Source organism: Coffea eugenioides, chromosome 4 (genome assembly GCF_003713205.1).
Source record: "Coffea eugenioides isolate CCC68of chromosome 4, Ceug_1.0, whole genome shotgun sequence".
NCBI classification, from domain to species: Eukaryota; Viridiplantae; Streptophyta; class Magnoliopsida; order Gentianales; family Rubiaceae; genus Coffea; species Coffea eugenioides.
This window is the reverse complement of record NC_040038.1, coordinates 9,194,986-9,213,917: the sequence shown is the minus strand read 5'-3', so window position 1 is coordinate 9,213,917 and position 18,932 is coordinate 9,194,986. Positions and strand designations below refer to the sequence as shown.

Sequence of the window (18,932 nt, the reverse complement as noted above, 5' to 3'; positions counted from 1 at the left end):
TTTATCATATAATTTAATAAATGAAAATCATATAATATAAATGATAATCAGAGTGCGACAAACAAAAGGCGGAGTGAATTTGTTGTTGATTTTTCTTTTTCTTTTTTTTTGAATTGGGCTGATTTGTTAAAAAAATTAGTTGTAAGTGAGGATAGTGAAATTCTTAAAACCTCGGGGACGGCAGTGAAACTGTTAGAAACTTTTGAAATTATGTCTTTTTTCTTTAATCAAGTCTTTAAAAGGTAAATTATACAACATTTTAAAACGGAGTCCCAAGGCTAAGTCCTAACCATAGAGGTTTCTGGCTTGCCGTTAAACCCTAAACCCATTAACCTCTACCTCCGCTACACCACCGGGCACCACCACCAATCGCCGCCGCGTAGACGAGCTGAAATTATCAAGGTACCTACTTAATTACTGATTTAATTAAAAATTATCTCTTACTTTGATCATCATTAGATGGTTGAAAACCTCTTCTGCTCAATTTTTTCTTCGCATTTGCATGTTGAAACTTTGTTTTTCGCTTTTTATATGGCCAAATGGTTTCTTTTAATAATTATGTTAGCTGCAGTAATCTTTCATTCCTCCTCAATTTCGGTAACGTTCGTGGTTGGATTCACTGCTGGGCCAAGTAAAGAACTGGGAGGGTGAAAGGAGAGAATTTTGTTTTTGTTTTTGTTTTTTTCCCCTGTCACAGAATCTGCAAAAGCCAAAATGAGCTTAAAAGTTGCGTTGATTTTGCAGAAAATGCCACGAAAACCCAGGAGGCGCCGGCAACGACCCGTGAGTTTTTCTCCATTTGGTCGCTCAATGGCTTTTCTTTACCCTACCAAAAAGATGAAGCACCAAATTTTGGACTCTGTTATTAAAGACATGTCTGCTCCCAGCACTTCAGGTTGTTCAAAATTTCTACTTGTCCTAGTAGAATTTAGTGTCAGTAGTACTATAGTTTTCTGGTTATGTAGCTTGGAATTTTGTCCTAAACGATATCAAACATGAATTCAGACGTGGAAATTTCAGCTAATGGGGTGGTAAAGGATGGTACATTTCAGAATCATGGCGAAACCTCAGATTCTTCGGATGATGGAGAGTTTGATGTAAGCAATTCGTCTTTAAAAAACCAGTTTCATTATTATCAGATGCATCTATAAAGTTGTAAAACAATTTCTAATCCATTTTAACTATAAACCTAACTATGTGTTGTGTGATCATCAATTACGAGTAATATATCCTTTGGGATATTTTATGTCCGATGAATAAACTGCATTCAAGTTCTGACTTATAAACTGCACTCAAGTGAGTTGACGTCCTTTTGACATTGTAATTCTTCTCTGAAGGGAGTTGTCCAGGCAGATTTTTCATTCTTTGATCCAAAACCTGATGATTTCAATGGAGTGAAAGTCCTCCTTCAAACCTACATGGATGATAAGCTATGGGATTTAAGTGGCTTTGTAGATTTGATATTGGGACAAACTACCGTCGGGACAGTTGTCAAGATAGAGGATGATGAAGATGAAGGAGTTTATGCTTTTGTTACTGCTCTTAATATGGGAAGATACAAGGCAAGTTAAAGTACGAGTTTAAGTTGTCTATGCAGTTTGTAGCCCAAATACTGTGGCAGATCATTTTTGTATAGATATTGTGTTACATTTTTTAATGTCAAAAGTCAAGGTTCCTCAGTTTTCTTCTCTAGTCTCAAATTTTACTTCTAAATTATAGGACTAATCAGAATAACCTCAATATTGGAGGTCATGTATATTGAAACTGCATTGTCCAAGAGTTTAAGTAATAATGCTCTGGTCATTGCAGGATCATAAATGTATGATCGAGCTGAAGGAATTTTTGCTTAAGTCATGCAAAGAGGATTCGGTCTCTAATTTGAGGTCTCTTTTGGGAGAGAAGGCACAAGATGTCGGACTATTGGTATCCCAACGTGTAGTTAATCTTCCTCCTCAGCTTTTGCCTCCCCTTTATGATGCTTTATTTGATGAAGTCTCATGGGCAACAGAAGATGAGGTTAGATAAGAAATCTGTGTAAATGGATGAGCTTGGTTGGATATTCTGGTAAATTGCTACAAAATGTTATTTCAGTGGCTTGAGCTTTGTGTTTTTCTGCTTTCTGAAGCCAACAGAGGAGCTCCAAAAATCCTTTTGTTTTAAGTCTTACCTAATGATCAGCAAAATCTACAAGGTATGCTTCTTTAACATTTCATACTCCAGCTCTCACTTTGTTTTGGTTGTCTAGAAGATTCTGAGTTCTCTTTTTCTGACTTTGTATCTGGATCGGCGACTGTAGCATAAGAATGCAAACAAGAAAATGGGGAAGAGTGGAGATAGGGAAGAAGATATAATATATAGCAAGCCAGAAGATGAACTTTTTGATCAGGTACCAATGGTTTTCTATCTTCGCTCATTCTGTGCTTCGAACATGGCACCTGACTTTTTCTCCAAATTAATATTCAGCTGAGCTCCTGGTCCTTCAGTTTCCCGTTACACACTCAGCAGGTGACAGCTAATGAGGTTAGTAATCCTGCTGGCTGAGTTTAATGATTCATGTCATTGATTTTTTGCTTATTGACTCCTTCACGGTGTGTTGTTTACACTATTGTGTATAATTTCTAGTTGCACATTCAGGTCTTATTCAGTTTGCTTCCATGTTTTGGCCTACTTTCTAATTTGGCTATTTAAGGATGTGCGAGCAGCATCTTATTTCAAATGATTAGACAAATTTATGAACATTGAACAATTCTCATGGTAACTGTTGCAATGATAAGTCGATTGGGTTGTTTTAAGGTGGGTGATTTGCAGATTAAGTATGGTTGAGCTTAAAAGATGTTCTCTTGACCTCTTTTTGTACTCTTTTACTCAGGACATAATAGTAATACTTCTTTTCTGGTGGGAAAAAGTTGAGCAATCCAAACTCTTTTAACAGTTGGTAATTTATTGATAATGTTAATCAAATTCTTCTGTTTGTCTTGCGAACAATCTTGGGACAGCACCAAAGGGACATGAGGCTAATAATCGTTGGATAGAGGAACTAGTTGTTTGGAGAATGTCTGCTAGCTCTAGAGTTTGTGTGATTTCAAGTAAGCATTGGTTTACTGTTCTCCTCCTTTTGGTGCACAAGTTGCAGTGTTGGATGGAGGTAGAGAGCATGCTTTTGGCTGTTCTTCTTTGATCTCTTGAGGAAAGGAAGTGATCATTTCTGAGTGTGTGAAATAATTACTTTGAACATGACTTAAATTTTGCTTAATGTTTCCAATGCCCAAAGAATACAAATAATTCTGCTTGTTTTTTCATTTTTGTTTAATTTTTTTGACATTTGTAATAGTTCAGTCTTGTACGATTGAGTGATATAGCAATTACTTCTAGTTGTGTTATGTATTCCACTCTTCTCCTAACAGTTATCCTGTATTTTCTCATTGTTGCAGCTAAAAGATTACCGCCCTATGGGTTTAGTCATGGCTGTTGATGCAAGTAAAGTTGGCATATTCCGGAAGCAGTTGCATTCTTTGATTGACGAATCATGACATCAAGGTTCCAAGACTTGCACAGGGCCTGCTGTTCTCACCTCCCTGGACTGCTTATGGAAGTGAGAAGTGGCTGTTTCTTTCATTTCAACTATTCTGCAGAAACAGGCCAAGATGGTATTGGAGACTACATTCAGGAAAGAGTTGTAACCTGTATGGTCCGTGTGGCAGAATTTTTTGTATTGCTTGATACTTGTAGATGTCATACTGGATGCGATTGTTTTGAAAAATGCGTCACACCTGATCATGTTGTAAATTGGCTTGAGTGCCTCAAATTTTGTTTCACGTCTATTTAAGGTTTTCTTCCCCTTTTCCCTTCGAAGTAATGGAGTACTAAATAGTTATCACCTTTTCATTTTTTGTTTTCTTTTGAGTTTTACGATTTTGGAAATCATTCATTCTGCAAAGTTGATTTCACAAATCTAAAGCTAAATAAACCAAAGAAAAAAGTAGTTCATTTGCCATTTACTGGGGTGGTTTTTTTTGGTAGTTTGTGGTGTGTTTGGGGGGGGGGGGGGGGGGTGTTCTGGGAACCCAATTGTCGAGGCAGACACGAAGGACATAAAAGACCTAAGGCTCTCGTCTTCCACCCCACTTCAGCCAGGTCCCAATTCCCAACTTTGCCAGGTTCAATTGCGCCGGCGTCGTCTCCTATCGATTATGGCAGCAGCAGCAGCAACATCAACCATCACCAGAGTGCCCGTAGCAGCTTGTAGTAGCATTTCTTTTTCTGAAACGAAAAGACGAATTCAACCTACTCGACTGACAACTACCGATAGAATAAGACTCCCAGCACAGCGATTCTCTCGAACCCGGATATGTCATTTCACGACAGTATCGTGTCTCCCTCCTGCGCCGCTGCCGTTGTCCAAAACCCATTTCAATCCCTCCACCAGGCTCTTTGTCAGCGGTTTGCGCTCTCTCCTCACTCTCATCTTTCACTCTGAAATGTCCCAAACAGGATTATTACTGTTGGTTTTATGATGTATATTTTGTTACAGGGCTGTCGTTTCGTACCACAGAGGAGAGCTTGACAAATGCCTTCAAAGCTTTTGGCGAGCTCTTAGAAGGTGAGAAGGGCTGCAGAATTCTCAAATCCCAATAAATAGTCTTTTTCTTTTCTGTTTTCCTGGTATATACGACTAGTAATTAGCTTTTTTCTTTTTTTTTTTGTGCAGTGAACTTGGTAATGGATAAAATCGCTAATCGACCGAGAGGTTTTGCATTCATTCGCTATGCTACGCAGGAGGAATCTCAGAAAGCCATTGAGGGGATGCATGGCAAGGTACTCTAAATTTGTTCATCAAGTGTATTTGTATTGTTGACTTGGATGAAATATTTATCTGGTTTGTGTATTTGGTGTATGTAATTTATCTTTCAGTTTCTGGTCTACTTCTGGTTTTTGAACTATTAGGTTTCAGAGGTATGCTAGAACATTTCATTAGTAGTTCAATATAGGAATGTTGGCATTAGGTCTTGGGTCGTCATAGACTCAAGACTCATAAGTTACTTCAGCTTGACCTGAAATTTGGCAACTGCAAAGCTCTGGGTTATACACCCAAATGTTAATATGTTTACTGGAACCAATTGACATATTGTTGGTTTTATTGATGTTAATGAACTGAGGAAACCGATTTTGTAAGGTTGACTTTAATCGATGCCTCTTAGAAATCGACTTCTTGAATCTTCTTCTTCCTCTGCGACAGATTTTCTTAATTCCCAAATTTTCTCCGCTCTTCCCTCTCCTCAGCATCCACCAACCAATATCACTCTGCCTGCAATCTACTCGAACATCTTTATCATTGTTATTTTCAAATTTCAAGGTGTCGGGATTAGGCTGACACAGCTGATGAAAGTAGGCACATCTGCCGTGGTAGTTTGATATTGACGGTGGTGGTACAGAGGGAATTATTGGGAGTGAAAGATGCTGAAGGAGGCACAGCACATGATCTGCATTTGTGTTTGCTCTTCTACTTTATTTTTTCCCTTCTTGTATGTGCATATATAATTGATGAAGAAGGAGAAGAGAAGAAGGATAGGGAGGAGCGCAGGGAGTTTTGGATAAAGAGGAATAAGATTAGCAGCAGAAGGAGGAGAAGACCGGAAAAGAAAAATATTAGGATTAGGAATAGGAATGAAACCAACAATCTTTCTCTTTTCATTTGCGATAAAAATATTAATATTTGGATTGTCATTGAGGAAATTGTCTGGACAAAAACTTAATATAGATATGTCAAAATAATATGACACTGGTACCTTGTGCTGTTATAACAAAGTTTTCTCCGCATGTAAATGGTTAAAAGTTTTTTTTTTTTTTTGAGGAAATGATTTAAAAGTTTTGCCATTCTCAATCTTGCTTGTTCTTTTTTTTTTTTTTTTAAAGCAAATGTGACTAGAGTTTCCAAATTCTGTACACACTGGAATGGAGTCAGATTTGAATACACTTGTGATCCATTGTTTTGCTGTCCAAGTGTTGGAGAGGCAGAGTACAGGCAGCCTTTTGAGTTTCATGCTATTCTGTGCTTAAAGACGGCTGTTTCAAATGCTGTAATATTGAAAGGTTTCAGCTTTGAGCTGTCTTCTCGCGGTAGAATTATCTGATCTTTCTCTATCATGGTCTATCTTGTTGGGAAGAAAATTTGGAGCATTTAATAGGCATGTCTATGTGAAATTTTTGGCATCTGGGGTCTGCTGATGCATAAAGAATGCAAATCTTTTGTGACTAACACAAATGGCATCCACTAAATTTGCAACTCTACAGACATATGATGCTTGAATATGACTTGGGCTCCGAGTAGACTTCAATACATGATATCAATGCACTCCCTGCATATTCTACATGATGTCTTCCACCTGTTTGGTTATCAAATCTTGTGTACTCTTTCTAGAATTTATGATCTAGAGCTCTTTGATACACTGTTGACATCCTTTGATATGAAAGTTGCCTAGTGGGAGTGAAAGTTTTTCCTGACGCGAAGTTTACTTACAAACACCTTCTCAGTTCCTGGATGGCAGGGTAATATTTGTTGAATTTGCTAAAAGTAAATCAGAGCTTCGCCAAAGCCTCAAGCAAAAGCCAAAATTGACTTGATGGGTAAGATATATAATCACACTGGATTAGGCCCCAAAGCCCTGAATCTTTTTGAAGAAACGTCTCGAAGACTGGCTGAACCTGTGTGTTTACAACTACCACCTGCAGTCAAATTCAACTAGCAACATCGTTTAAGAATCCCCAAATAATGGAAGATGTGAATGATATCTAAGCCAGCTATTTGAGATGTAAGCTGCGATTCCTGGCCATGTCTACTCTTAGCAATCTGAATGTCATTTTACCACGTTCCAATGGTGAATTGGTTGTATGTGGGTAGAAGAGCAAAAGGGAATCATCAAATTTCTCTCCAGACAATCATTTACAAAGTTGAAATAAACACTAGAATTTGCTGGAGTCCAGGCAAGGTTTTATATGTGATCATACACTAGATCAGCATCTATTCTCGTTCTTCTCTGTCTCCCTAATCGAGTGATTTTGATGTTTATACATGCTGTACCAGTCAGTTTAACAGTTTCCCTTGATAGAATTCAATTACAGCAAAGCGGATGTAGCGAATTTAAATATTTTCACGAGATCATCTAAAGAATCAGTGAACCATTGGTTACTGTAGCAAGTAACGTTTCTGGTAAAGACCAAGGACATAGCTTTCTTCACTCTTTTCCTTTGAAATGGACATACCTCCTGCTTGCTGCATATTAGCATTTGGAAGCAATACTTCTAAATTGTGACTTTAAGCAACTAAAGAGCAACTTGGCAGTAGGTGAACCTGCAAATCAAAGGAAGCACACTTCAGGAGAAATTTGCCATTTGTGTGCGACTCAATCCTCTGATTTCAGAACTATTTTCTATTTTAACTCCTCTCTAGTGTTTCATGGAGGCAAATAACGTTGCTTGAGATGTCAGGAAATGCCAAAGCCTACCACTACCCTTCCTGTTTTTATGGCTGAATGTCTATGTTAAATGCTGAACTTCGGTGTTAGGCAATGCTTAATTTTCATAGTAGTATAGTCTATCCACGAGTTAATCAAGTTGACAGTTGAGACTTGAAAATATGGTCCTCTTTTTCGGCTAATGTAATATTCCTCACAGTGGGCAAGTTATGGCTTTATGTGTATACCAACCAGGAAGTACTTGTAAACATAGACACCTCTTGTTTGAGCCGATGCTGGTCACATGTACTCGGACGCGGGGCTGGAGCGGTTGTCAGAACAACCGTTTCGGAAGGTGTAACACTATTTGTACATGGTGTAACATCATCTGTACAAGGTGTAACAATAGAACAACAGCGAGTAAAATAGAACAACATTTTTGTGGATCCCACACGGCGTGAAAATCGAGTTACAAAACGTGATCTGAGCCGCACAAATTTTTGAGGCCTCATTCAGGCCGTGAACTGCCTGGGACGGTTGTCAGACCAGGCCCCTCGTCCCATGTACTCTGTATCTGACAAGGTAGGATCAGGCTTTTAATGCAATAGAATTTCAACTACTCAGTCATTCATCAGGCCAGCAGCCCTTTGTGGTCACCATTAAGCACTCAAGTCTTGATAGTCAACCCTTACCTTCCACCAATTTATTACTATACATGACGACTTTCAGTGGATTTCTCTCATCAGGCCAGCAGCCCTTTGTGGTCACCATTAAGCACTCAAGTCTTGATAGTCAACCCTTACCTTCCACCAATTTATTACTATACATGACGACTTTCAGTGGATTTCTCTCGTGGAGTTTCTACTCATTTACTCTCCCTCATTCTAAAATAGGTTATAAAAATATTGCAAAAAAAAAAAAAAAAAAGTCAATCTTCAGCCTTCACTTGCTAGAAAATCTGAACCTCATCATCAGTCACTTATGGTTTGAGCTAATTCTGGTCACATATACTTTGAATCAGACAAGGTAGGATAAGGATTTTAATGCAATAATGTATTTGGACAGCGGATTATTTAGGATAATTTTTTGAAAAAAAAAATACTGTAACATTTTTTTTTTTTATATGATACATACAAGATAAGAAAGTGATTGGAAAATATGTTGATCGTGTAAGGAAATAAAATTTGACAAATAATCTCCATCCAAACAAATCCGTGCAATGCACGGGGATATCCTTGAGTCAGACCTTTTTTTAATAAATTATTATCTCCAAAGTGAATGGGACATGTTATAATTACTTTTCGATATTACAATATGAAAAAGGCAAATAATTTGATGAAGCAAAATATTACTTAGAATCCCCTTCAAAATCAAGCTCTATAAGGGTTGTTCAAAATATTACTGAGAATGTCTGAACTTCATCAGTCATTTCTTCTGAATGGCTTTTCAATGAAAATGGTCCAACTGCAAATAAGTTTTTCAATCTGCTGATATTCTCCATTTTTCCTGATTTGGGAAGACGACCCTAATTATGTCTGCGGATATTCACAGCAATCGGTCCACTTAAATACCTTTCATGCTGCCTAATTGTACCGTCAAAGTTTCCTCCTTTTATCAAACCAAATAATTTCACTAGTTGCTGACAATCTTGGCCTTCAACCTTACCTAGACGATGCACAATAGCATCCACCCAAACCCAACCTAGAGAGGAGAAGGAACGACAACTGGAGAGACATATTATTATTATCTTCAACTATTATTGTTCATGTGGTCCTGTACATATTAATCAAGTCAAAGTTGCATGATGTTTTCTAAACCTTATATTCTAAACGACCAACAACCGTTCGTGCCCCTTATCCGCTGCAAACCAGCCAGCCACTGGTTTCCCTTGTAACAAGTACAAGCTTTTCCACTATAAAAGCTGTCATATTGTACGTTGCAACAGTTGGGTAGTCAAGCAGGCAGGCACGGGCTCTTACTTCCTTCACAACTTTTCTCATAGATGATAGATCACTTCAGAGCCTATCAAACTGAAAGGGCTAACATCTTTCAGCTTATATAGCAAGAGCAGCAAGAGGATGAATAGAATTTAAGGGGAAACAAATTTAGAAAAGAAGCAACCCTACTTGCAACATGGAAGCTGTATCAATTCCAGGAAGAAATGTTATTGATAGATTCACAATTACAAATATTTTCCTCAGGTTACAGTTAGATGTAGAAAGAAGAAATGAAAAGGATTACAGAAGTCAGTAGACATCATTGTGAAAAAGAAAGACTTATGAACACGTCTTGATGAATTTACCAAATTCATTATCTGACAGATCAATGAAAAATCACTTGTCGGAAGCCATTCCCTTGTTGGCGGCGCTTCCTGATCACTGTGAAAAAGCATAGCTTATCTGACTCTGATTTTCAACAGAATATCCCACCAATTGGTAGCATCTTGAAGATCTTCTCATACATGAAACTGTTAATTCTCTGCACATCACCTGAATTAGCTCGTCAATAGGATCGGAACCCTCTATAAAAATGACTTAGCCCAGATAAAACTGAGAAATTCTGAAAAAAGTGCTTCATGGGAATTAGGATATAACCGAAGGTGCTATGAACAAATACGGGCTCTTTGGCCCTCCCGCTCCTCAGCTGCAACAAGAGATGATGTTGCATCTCTCTCTGCCAAACACCTTTTGTATGGCACAAACCCTTTGGTAGACCTCTGTCTCTCAACATTAGCTAAATTTTTAGACTGAATAGCATCAAAAATTTTCTGCCCGCTCTTGGCTGCAGTAACCAACCCACTGTTTGAATCAGTTAAGGATCCTTCCCTTTGAGGTTCTTCATTCTCAACAGCCCCTTTATATGGATTATTCACAGAATTCTCTATAGCTGTTTGGTTGCTCAAAGAAAGATTTGGCAACAGTGGACCATGAGACCAAGTCCACATCGGTATCATATGGGGAATGGAACCCAGTTGTCCAAAATCCTCACTTACTGCATACTGTGGTACTAAGCAAGCCACTGGGGTAATGCAGCTCGGAACCAATGACAAATTAACCTGTGAATCTATAGTATTTTCTGCAGAACCTATCATATGGCGGCCATTTCTAATGTCTAATTTCTCTTTCATGGAGTGGGAAGGGGATAGTTCAGAATTCTCAGGTGCTGATGAAGACAACTTTTGATTCTCTTTAATCTCTACCATTCTTCCAAACAACTTAATTGTGGCCGGAGCTTGTTCAAAAGCTGGATCTTCAGCAGGACACGCTCTACCAAGTGTCAGCAAATCGAGTTCCTGAAACCACAAATCAAATGAATATAAGAAACAGCTAAACTCATAAAGAACTAAATAGGTATTAGTAGACTAAACAACCAGAATATAGGAATAGGAAAATAATAGGATATGCTGCGGTACCATTGCTGATTCATCATCCTGGGTTGCAGAAGCAGCCAACAGAATTGCATCACCATATTCTTTCTCTTCCTCAACAGATGAGTCAGATGTCATGCATTCATTATCATTTTCAGTTAACTGAACAATAGCAGAGTGTGCATCATCAGTAGTATACGACACTGGCGAAAGGTGAGACCTTTGCGGCTCAGAAAATGGAGATCCACTTGTATCCGATCCAAGTGCAGACAGAACTGAAGTAGGTGACCTACTGTTCCTTTCTTCGCCTGACCTCTTGAATGGAGGGGCTTGTTCAGGTTGATGTGGATCATCTAGCATTGCTTTAGTAACGTCCGTCACTTTACGAGGGTAAGGATGAGCAGGTTTCTTCTTGGGCCGAGGAGGAGGGATTTCAATTGGATTAAGGGAACCCTCACATTCATTAGAATCACGTGCAACCTGTTAGAAAGGAAAATCTCGGTCAGCAATCTGAAAGATAAGGCATCACCTCTGCCTCATCACCTTAGAGTAATATGAACCACAGAGCAACGGATCAGCCAACTTGCTTATCGAAGTGTGAATATGCATAAAACTTATGAAAGGATCAGTTTAAATACAACACCAACCTTGGCAAAAAACTTCTGAGCATGGCTACGAATCTGAATAGCAGTTTTTGTGCCTACATGTTCTGCATCGCCAGAATAGTATTTAGACAAGTTTAACATACTACTTTCCACTTAAGGTTCAGGCAGCCTATTCACTTGTTTCCTCTACTCTTTAAGAAAGATTATCGAGAACAAGCAATCAAGAAGGGAAAAACATTGTAATGCAGCTGAACAACCCTGTTCCATACTCACCTTCTATTTGGCGCCAAGCACGACCATACAGCTTTAGAGCTTCAAGAAACCTCTGGTGTTCTTCCTCTGTCCATTTTTCTCTTTGTTTTTTGATGGTATATGGCTTCCTCACCTATTGTATATAGGCACTAAACATCTAATTATGGAGAACTGAATAATTTTGGGAGCCAAAATGAGCAAAGGAGGGTAAACAGTTTAGCAGCATCATAGAAGGGAGTAAGACCTTTGGTGCATATCCATTTCCCATTTCAGTTAAGGCCTGAGTTTGAGCTGCTGTAGTTTCCAAATGAGCCCGCATACCCAAAGATACATCATGGCTAGTGCCTTCAATTAGATCCTACAAAATAGGGCATAAAAACTTCAGATTTTTGAGATGCAATTCAAACCATACATCAATCCAGAAAAGATCCATCCTGCCCCACTTATTTACCCAATTTGGACAGACCACGTACGCTATGAAGTGCCTCCAGTGATAGCCTTTTGCAATTTCCCCAACAAAAGCTCCCCCGTTTCTACCGCATCAAGCGATCCACTTTCCCAAAAGGCCCAAGAATACAAGCGAAAAATCCTCAACATCCCCCTATGCTCTAAATTTCTTTAGTTTACAACAGCATCCTCTCTCCTAACATAATCTCCTGGTCTCAAACTAGATTATATAGCCATCTATTCTCACAAAAATTGTACCACAATCAAACCGAAACTAAAGCTAGCTGAACTACTTAACCACTATAAACTCATAGCCTCAGAATGAAAAAGCTAGCCTTCAATTCCAATTCACAAGCCTTTTAATCAAGATAACTTTTATTCAGTGTTACAGAAGTCAATTCAAGAATCAAACTTTTTCCAAGAAAGCAATATCTTCTAGCTGTAATATCCAAAATAATTAGCTCAAAACTAAAATAACCACACCATTGTCCATAAAGCGACTGACCAACCAATCCCAATTAGTAACCAATATCTCTATTCAATTGAAACATTCTTCGCAACCCTTTTAACAATTCATAATATTCTCCACAAATCATGGGATAATTTTTTTTTTTTTAAAAAATAAAGAATAGGAAAGCAGCAGAACCAAAATCTTGTAAAAGAAAAAGTAATACCACTCAAAACACTGTACATATAAACAAAACTTACAGGAGCCTCAGCCACCATTTTCTTCTTCAAGAACTACTAAAAATGGAAAATGGGTTGCCGTAAACAAGTAAAAGATGAAGGCTGAACAGGCAGAGAGATCTTGAAAGCAGAGATTTGAGTGGTGAATATATGAAAGATGAACCAAAGAAAGAAATATACAGAGTAGGAAGAGGGGGGGGGGGGCTGGGGTGTTGTGCTTGTGACGTGCCAAGTAGGATGCTTGAATTGGAAATCTAATTTTTTTTTTTCAAAAGAAATCTATTAATGGAAAATAGTAAAATAACAAATGGAAATTTCAAGAAGGTAGAGTAGGAATTAGGAAAGAGATCTTGTGGCTGAAATCAAACGGGACAACTACCACGTGTCAGACAATGCTATGGCTCCCAATCTTTTTCTGAGTTTGCAAACACAAGTCTTCTTCAGCTCTCATATGTTTTTCTCCTGGCCAGTGGGCAGTGGCCTCTAGACTTCAGGGAGGCAAGGGAAGTTAGGGGTCCATTCCTGGATTAAGATATTATTAATTAATAATAATCTTTGTCTTTGGACGATATCAATTTCTGGCATTTTTCCCACTGTCTTAAAGACACAAATGCAGCTGCCCACTAACGTCAAGAAAAGTAGTGTTTGTGGAAGATATTCAACCAGCCAGCAATTTTCTGACCCCACTAACCAATCCCATAACAAGTGGGCTTTTTTTTTTTAATTACCTTTTTTTGGTGTTTGGGAGAGCACATTTATAAATTTTTTTTTTTTTGTAAATCTTCGAAATGTTGATTTTTTTTGTTCAATTTGTCTAATGGGTGTCCATAGGGTACTCGTTAAGTAATTATTATATTTTTGAAAACATATGATTAATTAGAAAAAAAAATATAAGTGAGAGTAGACAAGATTAAATAGAAAAAACATATAAATGTAAGAGAAAATAATAATTATTAATATGTGTGTGTGTATATATATATATGATAAATTAGGTGAATATTAGGTGTGTTAACAAGCATCTGATAAAAAATTCTTTTTTTTTTTTTTTTGCATACTAGTTTATTCAAGTATGCCCAATGAGTAAGATTTACGAGTGTAGCCAAGGTACAAAACTTAGGAAATATATGGTTTAAATGTCCATCAAAATGTCTGAGGCTTGAAATTGAAGGACACTTTTTCAAAAAAACAAAAAAAAAAAGAAGGGCATAAATATGGTCAAAATCTATTTAGTTGTTAAAGCTGCGGCCGGGCAAAGTCAGGAACAGCTGGATTCAATTAATAATCCTTCCCCATAAATTGTATGTGTGTCTCTTATCATCCGTCATATGTAGCTCCTCAAAAAAAATTTATATGTATTAATGAACAAAAACCAAGTCCCAACTCTAGTATTATGATAAATAACATGAACTATCATCGAAAAATTTGATTGATTGTGAGTGGAGCGACCCAGAATCTTATTTATTAATATGACCAAAAGTTTTCGAGAAATTAACTTGAAATGTATAGTGTGTGGATAATATTATACACACAAAACCTTAGACGTTTATACAACACATACATATCTTATGTTCTGTGAATACGCACGGCATTTTGCGATATATAATATTTTCAACAAATTACAATCACATGAAAATTTTCCTAGCTTTAATAGCAAAATTGCTAAATAACACAGTAGCAGATTATTAGAGATTTTAAGTTCAAATCTTTCTTTTCCTTTGCATTTCTTAAATCGACTCTCTAACAAGATTGAAGATATAGCGTGTCGATAATACCATACACATAAATCTTAGATCATAACTTTAGATGTTTATACAACACACACATACCTTATATTTTGTGTATATATATCTGGTTCAACAAATGGCAATCATATGAGAATTTTTGTGGCTTTAATGTCAAAGTCATTAAATTACACAACAACAACAGATTATCATAAATTCTGAATTCAAATCCTCTTTCTCCCCCTCCGTTTCTTAAGTCCACTCTCAAACAACATTGAAGATATGTGAGGCCTACACATATACGTTTCCCGCATCATCAAGGTTGGCAGATTATCATGCGTCACTCACTTCACTTACTTGGCAATGCTGCATTGATTGCCGGCAAGCCACTTGGCTCTCTTGATTCTGTATCATCCACAGATCTACTTTCTTTCTTAAAAAATATGTTTATTCCATCAAATTCAAGGATTGATTTTCCATCACAAGAAATCTTTTATAAACCACTCTGGGCTCTGGGCAAATATTGGTACGCTTACCAATGTTGGAAGCCCACACGGGATATCACTGGTTCTCAATGCCATGCTGCACTAATGGGATTTGGGAGCTGCAACTTCAGACCGACCTTGGGCCTAAATGCTGGTCCTTTCTAGCACGAGTCGGTAGACAAACGTACCAGTGTGTGTGTGTGTGTTTTTTTTTCTTTTTTTTTATCTCCAAATTCTTTTTAAGAAAGACATCAAAACAAAAAGGGTGAGAACCACACGCTCTGTGCTAACATATTCTGAATATATATATATGATTAATTGTTTTCAATGTATATTCAACATTTATACAAACATGTATCTCAAACAACATATATACCAAATTTTTTTTAAAAAAAACTGTATACATATTACAGGACGACGACGAATTTTTTTTTTTTTTTTTTGTCAAGTGACCACGTGTGGTATCCTGAATCACCAGACTAATCCACACGTGTCCCATACCAACCTGTCCAAGCCGTGTGGGTTGTTGCATCGGGGATTCCATCCTTAGCAGTGGTACCTAACTAGGCTACTACCACCAGACCAAAGCCCCGGGGGCACAGGACGACGACCAATGCAAAAGAAATAATCTGGAATACACTGCTTAAAAGATAAAACGATCAAAAAAACAAAAAATTGGATGCTTAATTATTCCGGCCTCAATCCGTTTAGTTGGAAGTAATTAAGATGATGATGCAGGCTGCAAACGTATGGGAAGTCCTTTTTCTGGGGTAGGCATCATGTCACCGGTGATCTTTTCATTAGGGAACAAAACCTCCCATTTGTAGTTCTTGACCACATTGTGGACGAATGCTAATATAGCCAATCTAGCATACTCTTTTCCGGGGCACAATCTTGGTCCACCACCAAACGGAACATAGGTATATGCTGCAACACCTCTGCCTTCTCCACTTGAATCATACCTCGAAGGATCAAACTTCTCAGGATCCTTGAAGTATGCTGGGTTCATGTTAGTGGTGCTTACTGTCCAGTACACCTTCCATCCTTTTGGAATGGTGTAACCAGCATAGGTAAAATCGGTTAGAACTTCCCTGAATGTTCCCTGAAGGGGTGGATTTAGTCTCATTGTCTCGCAAATGACTGTCCAAGAGTACTTCATTTTCTGCATATCTTCCCATTCCAAGAACTGTCCCGGCTTCTTTGAGGCTGCTATCTCCATTTGCTCTGCACGTAGAAGTTACTGTGTAAAAACATTGGTGAAGAAAATATAGGCTAAATATGCACTTCGAGCATCTTTTTTATTACAAATGAATTGTTTGGAAAAAGATTGTCGTGATGAGCCAAGGATATCCATTACCTGCTCTGATCTTGCTGTAGATATCAGGTCTTTCTCCAACATATTTCATCAAGAAAGTTATGGTGGTGGCAACCGTGCTGTACCCTGCGGTAATCAAGCCCATGATCTTATCAGCAATCTCAGCCTCAGGCATTCTTTTTCCAGTTGCATCAGTGACAACAATCATGTGAGACAGTATGTCCTGCATTGGCTTCCCTGCTGCCATTGCTTCTTTCTTCTCCTTGATCACGTCCAGGAGCTCCTTCCTAATTGCTGCTGCAGCCTGGTTCGCGCGATTGTATATTGTTCCTGGAAAATTCACCATGATCGAATGCATCCCTACTGTTACATCATCGAAATGATCCACGAGCCTCGCAATTCGCTCTGGATTGTCCGTGCCTAAGAAAAATTTGCAAGAAATTGTCAAAGTTATAGTCTTGGCCAGGGGGAAGACCTTCACTTCATCTTTTCCTTCCAAATGAGTTTGCAAAAGATGCTGGGTGATGGATTCAATTTTCCCCAAAAATCGAGCCAATGCTTCAGGTTTCAGAAAACCAGGCTGTCTTATGACTTTAGTCTCTTCATCGATTCGTGGCTTTCTTTGATCAGCAGCAACAGGAGCAGAAGGAGGAGGACGCGGTGGCAGGGTGGCGCTGGCGGCCGCTTTAGTCTGGTATGAACGGAATAGCCTTTGGGTGGGATGTGGTCGAAATGCAGTGAAGAGCTTTTGCTCATTAGAAAAGAGAAATTTATGACCACTTGGACCACAGATGACTGCTGTTTTTTCTCCGAGAATTTTAGTCTTGAAGATGTCAGGGGAATACTTCTTCATCCTGTCTCCAACAAACTTTTCAGGCTTCCCGAACAAGAATTCCATCGTTTCGCCCATAATTGGCCATCCAAAGCTCCCTGGTGGAAGCTTGATATCGGTTTCTGACTCAGGCTTGAAAAAGGCAAATGCAGAAAGAGCAACAGTGAAAACAGCAATGACTACTGAGACAGATAGAGCTACAATCTCCATGGTTAATGCCTCTGGTAACTGATGCAAATAGAAGTAGAATGCTTTGTGGTTTACAGCTTAATGGGACAAGAATGTTGTGGTCTATTTATAAGTGCTGCTGGACTTGGATTAGTATCTTCCTTGATTCAGGAATCCGGCAAAGTAAATCAACCATCAGCTGACGTTCACCTGGAGTATTGACTTGATAAAGAAACACAGAAGAAGTCTCAAGAACTGAAAGTCCAGGTAGAGCGGCTATTTGTTAAGTGTCTCAAGGACGTACTTAATTCACAAGAATTTGTAAGACTTGGATGAGTAATAGTAATTTGAAACCTTCTGAGGTCATCAAGAACAAGTCTTTACTCCTCCAATGCTCACTTCTTAATGCATTTGTTCTCGACAAACAAATTTGTACACCACAATCTAGATCTATATCTGTATAAATTACAGAAGGGGTTTTTGGTTAGAAGCCATTCCAGACCTTTAAACTCTCAATTCCTATTTTTGTAGATTTTCTGTTTATCTTAATTTCTAAAATGTAATGAGTTGATTTCAAAATCTTGATTGTAGGCTGTATTATCATCATTTCAAAATTTAAATTATTTCCAAACTCTCAATTCCTTTTTTTTTTTTTTTTTATAGATTTTCTGTTTATTTTGATTCCTAAAATGTAATGAATTGATTTCAAAATCTTGATTGTAGACTAATATTCTCATCATTTCTAAATTTAAATTCTTCCCAAACTCTCAATTCCTTTTTTGTTGATTTTCTATTTATTTTAATTCCCAAAATTTAATGAGTTGATTTCAAAATCTTGATTGTAGTCTATATTCTCATCATTTCAAAACTTAAATTATTTTGCCAGCTAAACAAATCTATATCTATCTATGTCTATATCTATACTATTGATACTATATTACTATTCACCAGTTGATATGTTCTAGAAGATTTCCAATAATATGAAAAGTGTTATTTTTCAAGATTTATGAATTATTTATTCTTTAAAAAGTTTGATTAATGTTATCTAATACTTATCTGTTGGTTTAGTTGAAATGTTCAAATTTGATGGGAAAAATTTGGTTAAACTCTTATCAAAAAGCCTATTTATCTGTTAGTTTTAGTTCGAATGTTAAAATAACTTAGTAAAAAAAACTAACTTTAACATTTCCTATAGGTGATAAAAATCACAATTAAACTAAATTATCAATAAGCCTCCCTAAAGTTTCCTAATATTAATAGTTTGGTTTGGTATGTGTTTTATAATTTTTTTTGAATGCTCCAAAAATGTTAAACTCATCACTTAACATTCTCCAATAGTAAACATGTTATGTTATATATGTCCAACTTTCATATAATTTCGCTATCCAAATTCTAATCTAATAATTTTCATTATTTGAATTCTAATCTAATTTGCTTTCATATTCAACAAACTAATTAAGGTCTATCCGAACTTTGTTTGAATAGTGCAATTCACATACTTATTATTTAGTTCTTATTTTTACATATTTCAAATACTGCTGCCAAATCTAATCTACTTCCAAATTTGACAAAATCTAATCCACTTTTAAATTTAACAAAGCA

At 37.4% G+C, this 18,932-nt stretch overlaps 4 protein-coding genes across 8 annotated transcripts; 2 read left to right on the top strand and 2 right to left on the bottom strand.

The window, feature by feature from the left end:
- The first annotated feature begins 294 nt into the window (after window positions 1-294).
- On the top strand, window positions 295-3,852 carry LOC113768469 (protein BCCIP homolog). Of its 2 annotated transcripts, none has more exons than XM_027312841.1 (9): window positions 295-402; window positions 745-895; window positions 1,006-1,097; window positions 1,338-1,562; window positions 1,810-2,016; window positions 2,126-2,191; window positions 2,297-2,386; window positions 2,464-2,520; window positions 3,432-3,852. In XM_027312841.1, the coding sequence occupies exons 2-9, from the start codon at window positions 748-750 to the stop codon at window positions 3,528-3,530; spliced, it is 984 nt and encodes a 327-aa protein (XP_027168642.1). In that variant the 5' UTR covers window positions 295-402; window positions 745-747; the 3' UTR covers window positions 3,531-3,852. The 2 variants fall into 2 exon arrangements, with proteins under 2 accessions (XP_027168642.1, XP_027168641.1); XM_027312840.1 differs by having other exon boundaries at window positions 572-895.
- Window positions 3,853-4,053: 201 nt separating this feature from the next.
- LOC113768746 (organelle RRM domain-containing protein 6, chloroplastic-like) lies at window positions 4,054-7,090 on the top strand. 3 transcript variants are annotated; one of them, XM_027313212.1, is made up of 4 exons: window positions 4,054-4,440; window positions 4,532-4,600; window positions 4,709-4,815; window positions 6,532-7,090. In XM_027313212.1, exons 1-4 carry the CDS (start codon window positions 4,191-4,193, stop codon window positions 6,619-6,621), a joined length of 516 nt encoding a protein of 171 aa, XP_027169013.1. In that variant the 5' UTR covers window positions 4,054-4,190; the 3' UTR covers window positions 6,622-7,090. The 3 variants fall into 3 exon arrangements, with proteins under 3 accessions (XP_027169013.1, XP_027169014.1, XP_027169015.1); XM_027313213.1 differs by having other exon boundaries at window positions 6,546-6,629; XM_027313214.1 differs by lacking the exon at window positions 6,532-7,090 and adding an exon at window positions 5,914-6,518.
- A 2,484-nt stretch (window positions 7,091-9,574) lies between these two features.
- LOC113768619 (protein REVEILLE 7-like) lies at window positions 9,575-12,973 on the bottom strand. Of its 2 annotated transcripts, none has more exons than XM_027313051.1 (6): window positions 12,831-12,973; window positions 11,920-12,033; window positions 11,697-11,808; window positions 11,466-11,527; window positions 10,864-11,298; window positions 9,575-10,743 (listed from the first exon to the last, which is right to left on the bottom strand). In XM_027313051.1, the coding sequence occupies exons 1-6, from the start codon at window positions 12,846-12,848 to the stop codon at window positions 10,054-10,056; spliced, it is 1,431 nt and encodes a 476-aa protein (XP_027168852.1). In that variant the 5' UTR covers window positions 12,849-12,973; the 3' UTR covers window positions 9,575-10,053. The 2 variants fall into 2 exon arrangements, with proteins under 2 accessions (XP_027168852.1, XP_027168853.1); XM_027313052.1 differs by lacking the exon at window positions 12,831-12,973 and adding an exon at window positions 12,127-12,757.
- Window positions 12,974-15,525: 2,552 nt separating this feature from the next.
- LOC113768563 (beta-amyrin 28-monooxygenase-like) lies at window positions 15,526-17,666 on the bottom strand. Its single transcript, XM_027312969.1, has 2 exons — window positions 16,373-17,666; window positions 15,526-16,239 (listed from the first exon to the last, which is right to left on the bottom strand). Exons 1-2 carry the CDS (start codon window positions 17,370-17,372, stop codon window positions 15,737-15,739), a joined length of 1,503 nt encoding a protein of 500 aa, XP_027168770.1. The 5' UTR covers window positions 17,373-17,666; the 3' UTR covers window positions 15,526-15,736.
- Between the last annotated feature and the right edge of the window lie 1,266 nt (window positions 17,667-18,932).